The sequence below is a fragment of the Nelusetta ayraudi genome, unplaced genomic scaffold (genome assembly GCF_046127955.1).
Source record: "Nelusetta ayraudi isolate G7.1 ecotype Tasmania unplaced genomic scaffold, CSIRO-AGI_Nayr_v1 ptg000089l, whole genome shotgun sequence".
Lineage (NCBI taxonomy): Eukaryota > Metazoa > Chordata > Actinopteri > Tetraodontiformes > Monacanthidae > Nelusetta > Nelusetta ayraudi.
Genome location: NW_027466139.1, coordinates 2,400,670 through 2,415,307, shown reverse-complemented (window position 1 = coordinate 2,415,307; position 14,638 = coordinate 2,400,670). Strand labels below are relative to the sequence as shown.

Here is a 14,638-nt window from a genome sequence, read left to right as displayed (position 1 = left end):
TTACATGATCTGTGCGCCCTCTAGTGTTCCAAGTCAAAAACTTTTGCCGTATGCGTTGGCTGAGCAACTACATTCAAATGAATGGGGGGGGTGCAATGTAGGACTCTGTGTTCGACTGTGTAACCTGGGACTCTGTGGCGCCTTCTAGTGGTCAGCGGTTGTTCCTATTACGTCTGACTCACCTGCAACAAGACGGCGATGATTCCAGTTGACCAGCAGTGGATCCAAGCAACCAATCATCTTCTATCACAGGGCAGGCAAAAAAAATGACACCTGCTAGAGAGAGTGGCGTGACAGCGCCACAATGTGGACAGCTGAGGTAGCGAGATAAAACTGTTCCGCTGTCCTGTGACCTCTGGCTGCCGCCAAGGTCGCTCGGTCGGATTGGCCGGATCCGATGCCAACGCCCAGAAAAACATTTTTTTGCAATGCAAAGTTCAAACTTTTGTTTTGACGGCGCTTGAGAAGAAGCTTTTACTTTGAAAGGACTTTTTGTTTGTGGGGCTGAAAGGCACCCAAAGCACAAAAACCCTGGCAAGGGTATGTGTGTGTGTGTGTGTGTGTGTGTGTGTGTGTGTGTGAGTGAGTGAGAGAGAGGATGGGGGTCCCTCCTCCTCTTCCTCTCCTTTATCTGACTGTCGGGGCCCCTCGTTCTCACAAGCAGCAGGACCCGCCGAGCGACATATGGTGAGACCGCACAACTGCTACACAACAACACAATTCAACTCGACTCAAATCTGATCAAACAACATAGGAAAATATAGTTGCGTTGCTTAAATTCTGATTCATTGATTTGGAGGTGTCTGTCTGTCTGTCTGTCTGTCTGTCTGTCATTTTTAATTTAAAAACTTGTTTTCCATTAGCAATTCTTTTCTAGTCAGTCGACTTCTTCTGCGGTTGTTGTTTTTCCATCAATTAATTCCTTATATTCGTTACCGATGCTGCCCTCTGGGTGGTGCCGGCATCACGGTGAGAAGCAGGACAGCTTTGATTCAAACCTTTAGGCGCTCGATAAACTTTTTTGTTAGGGTTGTCGCTTGACTTTACTGTGATGTAAACGCGAAGCAGCTGCTGCTGAAAGTGTGTGTGTGGTGTTTTTTTTGTTTGTTTTTTTTAAGTAAGTATTAGCTTAGCATCGCCTTGCTAACATTCTCCCCAATGCTAGAATTGATCACAGAAGCTGCAGGAGCCACTGGCCAGCTAACAACTGCTAGGGTTGGGTTGGCTGGGCAAGGCTATGCTATGTTGTTCTAGATTTGATTGCATCACTTCCTGTCATCTTCTCATATAAACACTACAGCCTGAAAACCAAACCGAGAAAATCAAAGTAACCTGGTAAAAAAAAAAAAAAACGCTAAGGTCTCATTAGCAGGATTAGAATTTATTTTATCTTTTATTTTTTGCTGTGATTAGAACCAATTACACTGGCAATTTAATAATTAAAGGTTGGGAAACATAGGAACAGACAAATATTAGTGAGAGAGGAGGTTTTTCTGGTCTTTATGCTCTGATCCTTAAAGGGACAGTACACCCCAAAAATCCAAACTCCAAAGTTTTACTCTCCTACTTCACATGATTGGACACACACACACTTGTCGGTATAGTAACACATAGAGAAACTAGACTACAGACACCAGACACACACACACACACACACACACACAAGCATGCACTTACCTCCTCTGTGTGTCTCCAGCCAACATGAGCCGCTCCATCCTCCTCCTCCTCCTCTTCCTCCTGTGTCTCCTCCCCCACATGGGCGGTGCCAAAAAGAGGGTGGGGAAACCGGAGCAGCCACCGCCGTCGACTCCTCCCCCTCCCAGGAGGCTCCGCCCCCAGCACGGCTCAGGTGAGCTGAGCACGCGGGCGGCCCACCGCTGCACCTGGAGGACGTCGGGTGCCTCGATGGTCAGCCTGCTGGTCAACTGCTCGCTGGATGAGCAACAGAGGTGAGCTCTGACCTTTGACCTATGACCTGCTGGAGTTGTGACTTTGAGCTCCAGAGGTGCCGGACGGAAAAGGTGACAGAGGCTCCGTTGTTTTTGTTTTTTAACAAGGAGGCTGACACATGAAGTGCAAAAAAAAACTGCATTCTATCGTTTGGCCAGTAGGGGGCAGCCAGTCAGTTGCAAAAAGACTAAAAAATTGCTGGCTGTCAATTAGGGAAAAAGAGTTTCACACTGGTCGAAAACCATCACCACCACCAATCATCCAATCAGCTTCATTTTGTCTGATTTGAGTTCAATCTTGAGTAAAAATGGCCATGACGTTGTGGGCGGGGCTAAAGTGTAGTCAGCCTCCCAGTGGGCGGGGTCTTGGGTCTGTGCTCGCTACAATCACCACTTACCTCTTCCTGGCACCACCCACACACATCCAAGTATGGAGTCTTCTGCCCTCTGTCGCCCCCTGCAGGTACTGGTGCCGTTACGCCGGGCGGCCGCAGCTCTGTCCCTCCTACAGCCTCCAGTCCAGCCAGTACTGGAAGCAGCTGGTGGGGAAGCTGAAGAAGCGGCTCAACGCCTGCGAGGGCGAGAAGGTGCTGAAGGCCCGCACCTGCAAGAAAGCTCCGGCCGAGGCCCACATGAAGCTGGCACAGCACAGCGGAGGCAAGAAGAAAGAGGAGAAGAAGAAGAGCAAGAAGAAAGAGGAGGAGCCGCGGCGCTCCCGTGCTGGGTGGGCGGAACCAGAGGAGAACGCTGGTGGTGGTGGGACGAAGATGATGAGCGACGCGGCGCCAGTGGAGAGCTACTGCAGCGAGGGCTGGAGCTCCGTCTGCAGGTTCTTCGTCAGGTTCTTCGACGGTTGAGAGGTTTCAGTGGAGCCGGAACCTCATCGTCCACCCCTTAGCCTTAGCCTTAGCCTTAGCCGGGCCTCACGAGCCGTTCGTTCTCACATCAGCCAATCAGGAACCTGGACCAGGTTCTAAACAGCAGCAGCTTGTTTTGAATGAGGATCAACATTTTTGAAAAAAAAACAATAAAGTTAAAGTAAAAAAGTTTTTTTTGTTGTTGTCATTCAATCAAGCGATAAAAATGTTCTGATTTTTTTCCCAATTAAAAGAAACAGTTTACTAAGTACTGAGTACATACACACACATGCACAAAATATAATAATTATCATTATAATGCATTTAATATAATTAATCATTATTATTAATTTATTTCCATTAATATTAGTAGTAGTAGTAGTAGTCGTCGTATACCAGGGCGACGTTCACTCATTAATAAATCATAGAGCACCGCTAAACTCAGTCTTGATTCTTGGTCCACTGCCGCCATCTAGCGGTCAGCGCGACTCACAGCCAAGGCGAGGACCAAGGAGCTGCCATTTTTGGTCGAGCCAGCGAGAGAGCAACAGGCGGTCGAATCGGTTGGTCGAGATATTTATTGACAGCTTTAACGAGAGGCCGTTATATGTAAAGAAAGAAAAAAATCATTTTTACAGTTTTATTTACACAAAAAGGCTTTATGAAAAAAACAAACTGTACACGGACAAAACAAAGATGAAGAAGAGAAGAGAAGATAGAAAACCTTAAATAAGAGGATGAGCTGTGTTGTCACGATGGTCATGACTCAGCCTTTTTCATTACGTCTGGAGTGATGTCAGAGGAGGCGGAGTCAAAAGTCAGCCACTGAGGACTGCGGGTAGAAAAACACTGTTCCCACCTCCCGACGTACCACCGGAGTTTGAATACTGTTCAATACTGAGACTTCCTTCCACGAGTTCACATCATCTTGTGTTTGGCACGACGAGACCGACGCTGCTACACAACCGCCACATCCTTAAAGGGACAGCGCGCCCAAAAAAAACCTTAAAGGGACAGTACATCTGAAAATCCAAACATGCTCCTCCCCCTTTGTCTGTCCGCAGTCACACGATTTGACACAAACACACGCACACACGCACACTACCTGCCTGTATGTTGACTGACACACACACACACACACACACACACACACACACACACACACACACACACACACACACACACACACACACACACACACACACACACACAGGGCGTTCTGTCCCTTTAAGGCAGCCGTGGTCGTCTTTTGTCAATAAAGTTCTGTTTGCTGTGCGCCTGTAAGAACAACAGAAACTAACAGGATCCAAAGTGCTGATCTTGGGTGAAGTGTGGACAGCAGGTGGCGCTGAAGTGCCGCGGTGCTGCAGGTGTGTGCGGAGCGCCTCCCCCTGGAGGTCTGAGGTAAGTCACTAAGTGCTGTTTTATTTTGAAAATCTCCCCCTCAGCTGACGTCTTCGCACAGCTGGGGACTTTTTTTTTAGTTTATATTTTATGACATTTTTTGTTTAGTGTGTTGGAGTTTGTTGGAGTGTCTGCAGGAAGGGAAAAAGCACTTTGGCTGGTCACATGACCTGAGAGGTGGAGTCTACAATCCAGGTGATTTGACGTGTCACATGATCACATGGTGGCACCTGGTCGGGGTCACCTGACGCCGATTTAAAGTGAAAAAAATAATACTGACAAATCACAGACGAGTGTTTGAGCCGCTGAACCGCAGCCTGACGTCCATTCACTGGTCAACTGTCGTGTTTTTCCTCAGGATTTTTGAATAATAATAATAATAATAATAAAAATAAAAATGAAAATAAAAATAAAAATAAAAATAAAAATAAAAATAAAAATAAAAATAATAATCCTAAAAAATAAAAAGTCCAAATTGGAATTATTATTTCCACTTCTGGCCAACAAATCAAGCGTGTCCAGTGGGGGTCAAAGGTCAGAGTGAGCGGCTTGGTTTGGCACCGTGACGCTACAAAAAGTGCAACACGATTCACACGATTCAGGAATGAATCTGAAGCTGGAAGTGTTTTTCCTTTGGACCAAATGTCGCCATAACACCGTTCATTTTTCATATGTAGGACAATTTCTGAAGCTTTTCTGAAGTGCAAAAAAATTCATTGTAATAGTAAATGCTGCAAAAGTTTTCAAAATTTCAATTTTGTCAGTCTGCCAGTTTGATTACGAGGGGGAAAAGAAAAACGTCACTTACGGGTTGGCCGACGCCAACTTTCCCCCGGCTACAACAGGGATGTTAGCATTAGTATGAGCATTAGCTGTACTGACGACTGTACTAACATCCAATAGGAAAAGCAGCGGATGAATTCTAGTGTGACGTTCAAAGATGGTTGGTCAGCCGTGGGAGTGTCGGCCGACGACTAGTGGTCTTCCTTCCCCTGTAGGGGGCGGAGCTAAGCCCTCCACGCTAACGCTAACGTTCAGACTGACCTTCCAGCTCCTGGCATTCAGGAAGCAGTTTTTTTCGGGGTTTCCAGGAAGTGGTCAGAGACGTGACTCCGCTCCTTGAAGTCTAGGCCGCCGCCTCCTACGTAGCTTTTCCAAACTTGGCAAGCCAAGCCTGCTGTTAGCTTGGTGCCTAACGCTAGCTGGCTGAAGTGCGGAGAGGAGAGGGTTCTTAGTGTCGAGGTCGGCTAGTGTTAGCTCCTCAGGGGAGTGGGGCAAGGCTAGCGTTAGCTCCTCAGGGGGGCGGCGCTAGGCTAGCATTAGCTACTCAGGGGAGCGGAGCTAGGCTAGCGCTCCTCAGGGCAGAGCTAGCGGGCTAGCGTTAGCTCCTCAAGGCTGGGCTAGCGTTCCTGTCCGACTCCTTGATCCCGTCCTTCATCATGGCTGAAAACACCTGGAAAACAGAATCACGTGTGAGGATGTTTTCAGGTTGAGGGGGCGGCCGAGTGAGTGAGTGAGGGAGGGACTGAGAGAGTGAGTGAGTGAGTGAGTGAGTGAGAGAGGGAGTGAGTGAGTTAGTGACAGAGTGAGTGAGGGAGTGAGAGAGCGAGTGAGGGAGTGAGAGAGCGAGTGAGGGAGTGATTTAGGGACTGAGAGAGTGAGTGAGTCCGTGAGTGAGTGAGTGAGTCCGTGAGTGAGAGAGTGAGTGAGGGAGTGAGAGAGTGAGTGAATGAGGGAGTGAGGGAAGGAGTGAGTGAGTGAGGGAGGGAGGGACTGAGAGAGTGAGTGAGTGAGAGAGGGAGTGAGTGAGTTAGTGAGAGAGTGAGTGAGGGAGTGAGAGAGCGAGTGAGGGAGTCAGAGAGTGAGAGAGTGAGTGAGTGAGTGAGTGAGTGAGTGAGGGAGTGAGAGAGCGAGTGAGTGAGTCCGCACACCTACCTGTGCCCAGCGGCGGTTCCTGCTGATCATGTGTGTGTTGGCCATGGCAGTGAAGAGTGTGTGCGCCGGCAGGTCGTCTGGCAGGCGGCTGAGGAACTGGGCAATGTGGATGAAGTCCATTTGCAGCAGAACGTCCTGGAAGAGGCGCAGGATCCCCAGACCCGTCCGGAACAGGCTCTCCTCACCGTCCCGGCAGAACACGTCCCACACGCGGCAAGCCACGTCCAGCGGCAGTGACTTACTGTAGAGGGTGAAGATCCTGGAGGAAGAGGAGGAGGAGAGAGAGAAGGCGGAGGAGGAGAAGGAGGAGAAATCAGCCTCAGCCTGTGAGCGTAGCAGCAGGGCTAGGTGAACTAGCGCTGGCCTGTGCTTCTAGATGGTTTGGATGGTTTTCATGCTGAAGGTCTTCCAGTTAGCATCTGTTTATTAGCACAACGCCACCCAGAAGACTGAAAACAGAGCTGACTGAACGCGTGCTGACTACATGTCGACTCACATGGATTTTTCTTTCCTTCTACTCCTTCCTTTCCTCTCAGCCCTCCCACAGAGAAGGCTACAGATAGCATTGGCCACGGTTAGCGCGGGTTAGCACGGCTTAGCGCGACAGCAGGAGCAGCAGCACCTCCCTGATCCTCTGTCAGCTGCTCAGCGCCGAGAACCAGACGGGTCCTTTAAAAATGTGACCTCTGTTGAACTCACCAGTCGATCAGGTAAAGGTCAGGGGTCAAGTTATTGGTCTGGAAGTGGCTGAAGAGACGAGGGAGGTTCTCCTCAAAGAAAACCTCGAAGGCAGCAAAGTACTTCAGCATCTGAGAGAGAGAGAGAGAGAGAGAGAGAGAGAGAGAGAGAGAGAGAGAGAGAGAGAGAGAGAGCAGGACCATGAACAACTGCTGGGCGTGCGCGTGTGTGTGTGTGCGGTGTGTGTGTGTGTGTGTGTGTGTGTGTCGCACCAGCTCGTGGTCCACCCTGAAGAAGGCCATCTGGCAGGGCTTGTTGAGCAGGTTGGCGAAGGTGATGAAGGCCTCGGCCTCCTCCAGGTTGAGGATGAGGACGGCGGCGATGAACGACATCCCCTGAACCTGCAGCAGCAAGCAAGTAAGCAAACACTGTGTCTCACAGGCAGGGGCAAACTATGGCCCCGGGGCCACATGTGGCCAATTAAGCTTTTAAATCCGGCCCATCGAACTTGAAGAAATTCTATTAATAGTCAGTAAGTCGTGAAATAGCTGTATTTCATCCATTTCTTCAGAGTTTTTAGAACCCATTGAGGCCCCACAAGTCAAAAAGTCGTCCCCCCCGCCCCCCCAGGTTAGCGGCTAACGCTCTCACACGGAAACTCACATAGCCAATGTCTGGTCTGTAGCAGGTGTACGCCCCCAGAACACTGTGGAGGAGGTCGTGGTAGGGCCCCCCCTGCAGGTGGAGAGAGTTGAGTGTACAGAGAGAGTAGGAGGAGGAGGAGGAGGAGGAGGAAGAGGAGGACCAGGAGCAGGAGGAGCTGTGTTACCTTCTGGAAGATGAAGAGCGAGGGGAAGGTCCTGGAGATGTCCAGCTTGATGAGGTCCAGGCTGGACTCCCTGTCGGCCAGCGACGCCCCCTCTGGCAGAGACAAACACACGCACACAAAGGTCCGGTCACATGACGAGTCAGCGGGTCAGCCGACCACCCCCACCAGCAGGGGGAGCGCGCGAGCGTCTCACCACTCTCGCTGTCATTGACCGAGCTGGTCTCGCTGTAGCTCCTCCACTTCTCCTTGGCCCGGGACAGGAAGATCTCATACAGCTCTGCAGGAAGTGACAGACACGGGACGCCTTAGTGGAAACCAGGCATGGGCAAACTACGGCTCGGGGACCATATGTGGCCCGAGAAGCTTTATAATACAGCTGGACGAACTTGTGGAAATTATAATAACGGTCATGAAGTCAAAAAACAGCTGCATTTCATTAAGTTTTTCATTGTGTGTGTGTGTGTGTGTGTGTGTGTGTGTGTACCCGGTGTGATGTTGAGCTCGTTGCCGATGGCGAGGCTCCACACTCGGCCCCTGACGCTGGGAGGGAGTCCCTGCCACCACAGCTCCCTGACCCGCCGAGTGCCCTTCCTGCACGCAACACAACCACACACACAGTCTCAGCAAGGCCTGGAAGTGTGTCTCAGTGTGTGTGTGTGTGTGTGTGTGTGTGTGTCGGAGCCCTACATGGAGTCCCAGTGCGGCAGGATCTCGGTGTTCCACACCACCATGGCGTTGGAGATGCTGTCCTCCTGACGGTGGCGCTCCTTCATCAGACGCTTCTTCCTCTGCGCCTCCTTCATCTCTGGAGACACACAGTGAGCCAATCAGATCGTCGCAGGCTGTGTGTGTGTGTGTGTGTGTGTGTGTGTGTGCGTGTGTGTGTGTGTGTGTGTGTGTGTGTGTGTGTGTGTGTGTGTGTGTGTGTGTGTGTCGCTCGCTCACCTCTCCTCTTGGCTCCTGCCACCATCTCCTCGTACTCCATCTTGTGCCTAAGCGTTTCCTCCTGCGATTTCGCCGGAAGGTTCCTGGAAGACGCAGAGGAGTCGAACTCAAACACACAGTGAAGTCCCAGCAGGCCAACGATGAGGTTCAGTGAAGAAATCTTCCTCCACACTGAGCAGTGAACCTTTTTATATGGACCCAAACAAGTTTGGCTTCGACATTGAATAAGGAACAAGCTAAACTTAATACTACACAATTAATAACTTCATATTGCACACATGCAAAATTGAATTTAAAATAACAAAAAAAAAAATTGCATGGCTGTTTTATTTTTTGCAGCATTCTGATTTAAATTTCAACAGTTTTTCAGGCTGATAATAAATTAATATATATTATTTTTGAAAATAAAATAATAATTAACCAATGAAGTAATAATAATAATGATATCCTTCAATTAACATCCTGTCCTGATTGAAATGCCAAAATACCAGCAGAGCATTCTGGGATTTGTAGTGTTAGCACTACACGCGCTGCATAATACTGGCGGGCTAACGGCTCCAGTAGTGATTTTGTATTGGCCTCGCGGGCCAAATATAACAACACTGCGGGCCCAATTTTGCCCACAGGCCAGAGTTTGACCCCCTGTGCTATGGGGGCAGCACTAGCCTGCTGGCTAACAGGTTGGCGGTGAGCGACTCACGCCGGCCGGTCCTCCAGGATCAGAGCCGTGGTGGACAGAGGCTCAAACTCCAGGTTCTTCCTTCTGCCAGCAGGGGGCGCTAGCTGCGGGGAGCAGGATGCTGCTGAGCCTTTGGCTGCCAGCGCCTCCTCCCCCTCCTCCTCCTCCTCCTCTTCCTCCTCCTCCGCCTCTTCCACCTCCTGCTGCTCCTGCCGAAGAGGAGAGAGGAGGTCATGTGATGAGAGATCGTGATGCTGATTGGTCAACCGTGTTATGTTACATTTTGATTTAAAAATTATAGCTCAAGACAAAGACGAGAGCAAATAAAATCAGATTTATTCCGCCAGTGACCTGAGAAACACTTGTTGCAGGTGCACAGAATGTGTGTGTGTGTGTGTCCGTGCATGACACACACACACACACACACACACACACACACACACACACACACACACACACACACACACACACAACAATGGGTTCTTTCAGCGTCGCAGCTGCAGCTCCACAAGGCTTTTATTGATTAACTATCAAGCACTTCCTGAAAACGGCCAGCAGGGGGAGTCGAGTCAAGTTCTCTCGCTCTTCTCCTTCAGTCATGGAAAAGCACAGCAGCAGCGGCAGTCATGTGACTGACCAGGTGACTTTCTGCTGACTGGCTTCCACTAGAAGGCCGTAAACTACTGAGAGTGACTTTTTATGGTTCCCAATTTCTCCTCTAAAGGAGAGGAAAAAAAACCTCACCGAGCTGATGAAGATGATGAGGAAGCAGCTGGAGCTGCTCAGGGTGGACTAACGGCGTCCAGATACTTCTGGCCACGCCCCACCGCTCGGCTCCGTCTGTGCGACGTGTCATCCAACTGCGAGCCAAAATCACCAGCCTGCCTGTCTGTCTGTCTGTCTGTCTGTCTGCTGGGTCTGCAGGTCATGTGACCAGGCTGGAGCAGGAAGTAACACACGCTGGGTCGGGGGTGTAGGAAGATGAGGGGGTCCAACCGGAGCACGACTGCAACTGCAACGCTGGACACAGCCAAGCTGCTTCCTGACTGCTAATTAGAACCAGCCGCCGTGTGTGTGTGTGTGTGTGTGTGTGTGTGTGTGTGTGTGTGTGTGTGTGTGTGTGTACATCGATATCAGCCATGGAGATGCTGCTGACCAATCAGACGACAGACTGACCAGAGACCAAAAACTAGCGTCTTTATGGACTGCACACCGCCCTCTAGAGGGACCAAGTGGTATTGCGGGCTCGCTGGTCGGTGAGGACAGCAGCAGCTGCAGGAGATGGTTTTTGTGTGTGTGTGTGTGTGTGTGTGTGTGTGTGTGTGTGTGTGTGTGTGTGTGTGTGTGCGCGCTCCTGCTGAACCAACCTGTTGGGAGGCGGAGTCTCTCACGTGGTCGCCCTCTCTGGCCGCGGTCCGGCCAAACAGCCGCCACCCTGTTGCATTATGGGATGGCAGCAGCTTCGGCTCTTTGGCTTTCCTAGAAAACAGGCTCCTGGAGTGGGGGTGAGGGTGGGGGGGGGGGGGGGGGGGCATGTAGAAAACATGTTGCTTTAATGTCAATTGACAACTGCCAAAAGCTACGTTACAACCAAATCAGTCTTTGAAGCTCCGTGGTGCTCTTTATTGAAATTACTCTTCAACACTGAAAACATGGATGAAATACAGATATTTCATGACTTACTGACTATTAATATAATTTCTTCAAGTCCGGCAGGCCAGATTTAAAAGCTTAATGGGCCGCATATGGCCCCCAGGCCATAGTTTGCCCATGGCCGGTCTAACGAACAGTGTCTCCCTCTGCAGCAGCAGATCTCCAGATGTCTGTCTGTGACTTTAAGACGACTCGTTCCTCAGAGTGAGATCATTTCTTCTTTATCGGCCCAAAGTGGTGAAGTCAGCAGGAACACAGAGCTTTCACTTCCCTGAAGACCCCAGTGAGTCACCGAGGCCGAGGAGGAGGAGGGGGGGGGAGGAATAAGAAGAGTGAGGAAGAGTAGGAGGAGAAGGACAAAGAAGAGTAAAGAGGAGGCAGAGGTGGAGGAAGAACAGTGAGGAGGAGGAGGAGGAGGAGGAGGAAGGACTTGACTGACTGCAGGTGAAGCAGCCGAGCAGGAGTAGGAGAAGTAGGAGGACGAAGAAGAGTGAGGAGGAGGAGGAGAAGAAGCTCGGGTGGAGGAGGTGCCTCGGCAGCAGAGCTTCCTTCACTTGTCCAGACACAGAGCCACCCGGTGGTGGCACCACCACGATGAAGATGAACAACAACCAGCCACTGTGTGTGTGTGTGTGTGTGTGTGTGTGTGTGTGTGTGTGTGTGTGTGTGTGTGTGTGTGTTCTGTTCATCCGCTGCACCACAGCAGCGCTGCCACCAGGGCCGGCCGGGTTCCATTCAGAATGTTTTGACATGATGCTAGTTTCCAATACCGAGCTTCCTGAAAGATACTTTGTTTTGTTTTATTAATAACAGATGTTTTTTTTAAAAAAAAAACAAAAAAATAATTTAAACAACAACAACAACAACAATACATTGTTGCCATCATTCACGCAAAAAAATGACACTTTTTCTTTGGTTCACTGCTGATTCAAATCCGGATTGGTCGTCTTCCCCTCCTCCGTGAAGCAGACCCGCTTTAGCATCTTTAGCACGACGCTAACTGTCACTCTGACGTAAAAACAAATTTGCCAGTGTGTCCTTAGTTCCCGCCTCCATCATGTCAAAGCCAATCAGAAACCACTTTAGATTCTAACGGCAAATGATGATTGTTGGTTATATTAGCTACATGCTAAAGCTAACACACCAACCGTCGTTGTTTACGAGGACTTTTCAAGACGGAGAGCAAGCTAATGCTTACACACACACACACACACACACACACACACACACACACACACACACACACACACACACACACACACACACACACAGCTGGTCAGTCTCAGGACAGAAAGCGATTCTTTCACTTCCTCTTCCAGTCATGCGCAGCAACTCTCTCTCTCTTTCACTTCCTCAAGGATTCTGCTGTGGAGCGAACTGCTTGGCCGCACGCGAACGAACGACTCCTCAGTTCAGAATCTCTGAGTGAGCGAGTCAGGTGTTTCCCAGGGGGTGAGGCCTCGTTAGTTAGATCTAGAGCGATGACATCATCACAGCGATAACTGCATTTATAATAAAACGGACACGAAAGACAAAAAAAAAAATCACTCCAGTTGTTTGGGGGAACGTGCAATGACGCAGTCTGACCAGCAGAGCTCGTTGACTAAAAACTTGAGCCCTGCCTCTACAGGTACAAAGTGGTACTGCTCACCAAGCTGTTAGCGAAATCTGTCTGCAACACATTGTGAAAACCTGCTGGCTTCTCTCTGGGTCTTTGAACCGATTCTCTGGTCTGAAATTGAGTCAATTCATTGACTTGGATCCATTGAAACAATTTCTTAACTACAACTTATACTGAATGAAAAGTTTTTGTTTCCTCGACTTCGCTGCCACTAAACAATAGGATCGCTGCCACTAAACAATAGGATCAGCTGTTGTGATTCTAACGGACTCTTACGTACTTTCTTCGACTTCTGTACTTTTTGTAGCTAGTTTTCAAATTATTTTCACATATTCAAATAATTGAATAAAACTAATAAGGAGACATTAATGGACTGGCGAGTCTGTCTGCTGACCTTCTACCAGCAGAACCAGAACCTGGATTCTGACCTGCTTTGAGTCCAAGGAGGCGGTTGACAGACAGTAGTACATGATAATTGTGTATTTATCTGTTAGCCCTATAACACACGACTGATTTTTATTGATATATAATTTTATGTGTTCACTTTTCACCCCTGAGATTTTCTTTGTTTGTTTCAGCTGAACTGATGAGCAGCTCCAGTCTTACCTGGTGAAGAAGTCAGCGATGCCGAACCTCTTTGGCATCATCTTGCTGTCGGTTCCTTCCGGGTGTTCGGGCACCTTGTCCGGGGCGCTCTGCCGGCGACCGGCCTCCAGGACGATCCGCAGATCCCCGTCATCCCCAAAGTAAAAGGGTCCGTCCTGGTCCGGGGACAGCGGGGTGGCGTCGCAGCTCAGGGACACCGGCAGACCGGGGCCGGTCCTCAGGGTGAGCGGCCTGGCCCGGAGGGAGAAGCCACCCAGACCCTCCTCGTCCTCCCGGAGGCCCGGTTCGGACAGCGGTCGCTCGGGACTCGATTCACGGGCATCGGGGTGGTGTGTCGCCTCTGCCGCAGCTGGAACATCCTCCGCGGGGCAGCGACAGGGCGACGTCCCGCTGAGGTCACAGCCGCAGGCCGAGCGGGGCCTCGGCCGGGGAGAGCAGCGTGTGCTGTCCGGGGAGGGAACCGGCTCGGAACGGACACGGCCGTTGGCCACCTTCATCTCTCCTCCGTCCACATCACAGGAGCCGGGAAAGAGCTCGCCGTGTGTCCAGTCCTCCTGGCCGCCGTTGGCCATGGTCACCTCGGCCCCGGAGCAGCACCGCTGCTGCCTGCCGGTGCACGGCAGCCGGCCGCGGGGGAGAGAAGTCCTGATGCAGCCGGTGACCGCGGCGCAGTCCGTCGACTCCTCCGGAGGGGAGCCGTCATCCGAGTCCAGGCTCTCCCTCTCACTTTCTCCTGGAGGGTGATGCCGCGGCTGCCGGCCCGTTTCAGTCAGCCGGAGCACCGGCTGACAGGAAGCGGCTGCCGGCCCTCCCCCACCCTCGGCCGCGGTCACCTCCTCCTGACCCGGTGACTCAGTAAATCCGTTCAGGCCGCCGCACACCTCCGAGACCACGCAGCCATCGGCGAACCGAGCCGGCAGGTAGCCCCCCTCCGCCGCTGTCACCAAGTCCAACAGGATGTCCCTCCCTGCCAGCCCCGGCCCCGGTGGTATTGCTGACTCGTCCCGGGCGAAACCCCTCCCGTTGCCGGTCAAGTAGACATGAGCCTTCCCGGCTTCCGGAGCCCCGCTGCTCCTGCTGCTGACCCCTAGCAGCAGCGCGGCGCTGCGGTCTTTCAGGGCGATGTAGGAGCCGAGCGGTGGCCCTGCGCTGTCCCCCTGCTGGTTCTCATTCAGGTCGACGGAGAGCGACCCCTCCGTCTCCTCCGCCGATTCCATGGGCCCTCAGGCGGCCGTCAATTCCTGCGACGAGTCCGCCTGGCCGGTCGGCCGAGCTCCACAGCAGCAGGTTCTGTTGTTCGCGGAGGAAGAAGGCACTACCATCTTAGCTGCGGGTGGCCGAGCGTTAGCTCACACTGGCCGGATGTAACACGTTCGTCCATGTGGTTCAAAGCGAGCAGAATGTGTCCCGTCCGTCGACACGGCGCCGCCACAGGCCCGCAGGTTGAGTTAAATCCCTGCAGGTTCGGATGCAGCGGCGGCG

At 51.3% G+C, this 14,638-nt stretch overlaps 2 protein-coding genes across 2 annotated transcripts; one reads left to right on the top strand and one right to left on the bottom strand.

Annotated features, from left to right (window-relative positions):
* Positions 1-608: 608 nt before the first annotated feature.
* fgfbp3 (fibroblast growth factor binding protein 3) lies at positions 609-2,806 on the top strand. The gene is made up of 3 exons (XM_076046132.1): positions 609-687; positions 1,697-1,949; positions 2,413-2,806. The coding sequence occupies exons 2-3, from the start codon at positions 1,702-1,704 to the stop codon at positions 2,804-2,806; spliced, it is 642 nt and encodes a 213-aa protein (XP_075902247.1). The 5' UTR covers positions 609-687; positions 1,697-1,701.
* Positions 2,807-3,366: 560 nt separating this feature from the next.
* Positions 3,367-14,373, bottom strand: LOC142901553 (TBC1 domain family member 12-like). The gene is made up of 15 exons (XM_076046114.1): positions 13,930-14,373; positions 13,157-13,896; positions 10,644-10,770; positions 9,298-9,485; positions 8,598-8,680; positions 8,340-8,457; positions 8,137-8,243; positions 7,846-7,929; positions 7,653-7,744; positions 7,487-7,558; positions 7,096-7,224; positions 6,845-6,954; positions 6,146-6,404; positions 5,573-5,663; positions 3,367-5,510 (listed from the first exon to the last, which is right to left on the bottom strand). The coding sequence occupies exons 1-14, from the start codon at positions 14,371-14,373 to the stop codon at positions 5,592-5,594; spliced, it is 2,625 nt and encodes an 874-aa protein (XP_075902229.1). The 3' UTR covers positions 3,367-5,510; positions 5,573-5,591.
* Positions 14,374-14,638: the final 265 nt, after the last annotated feature.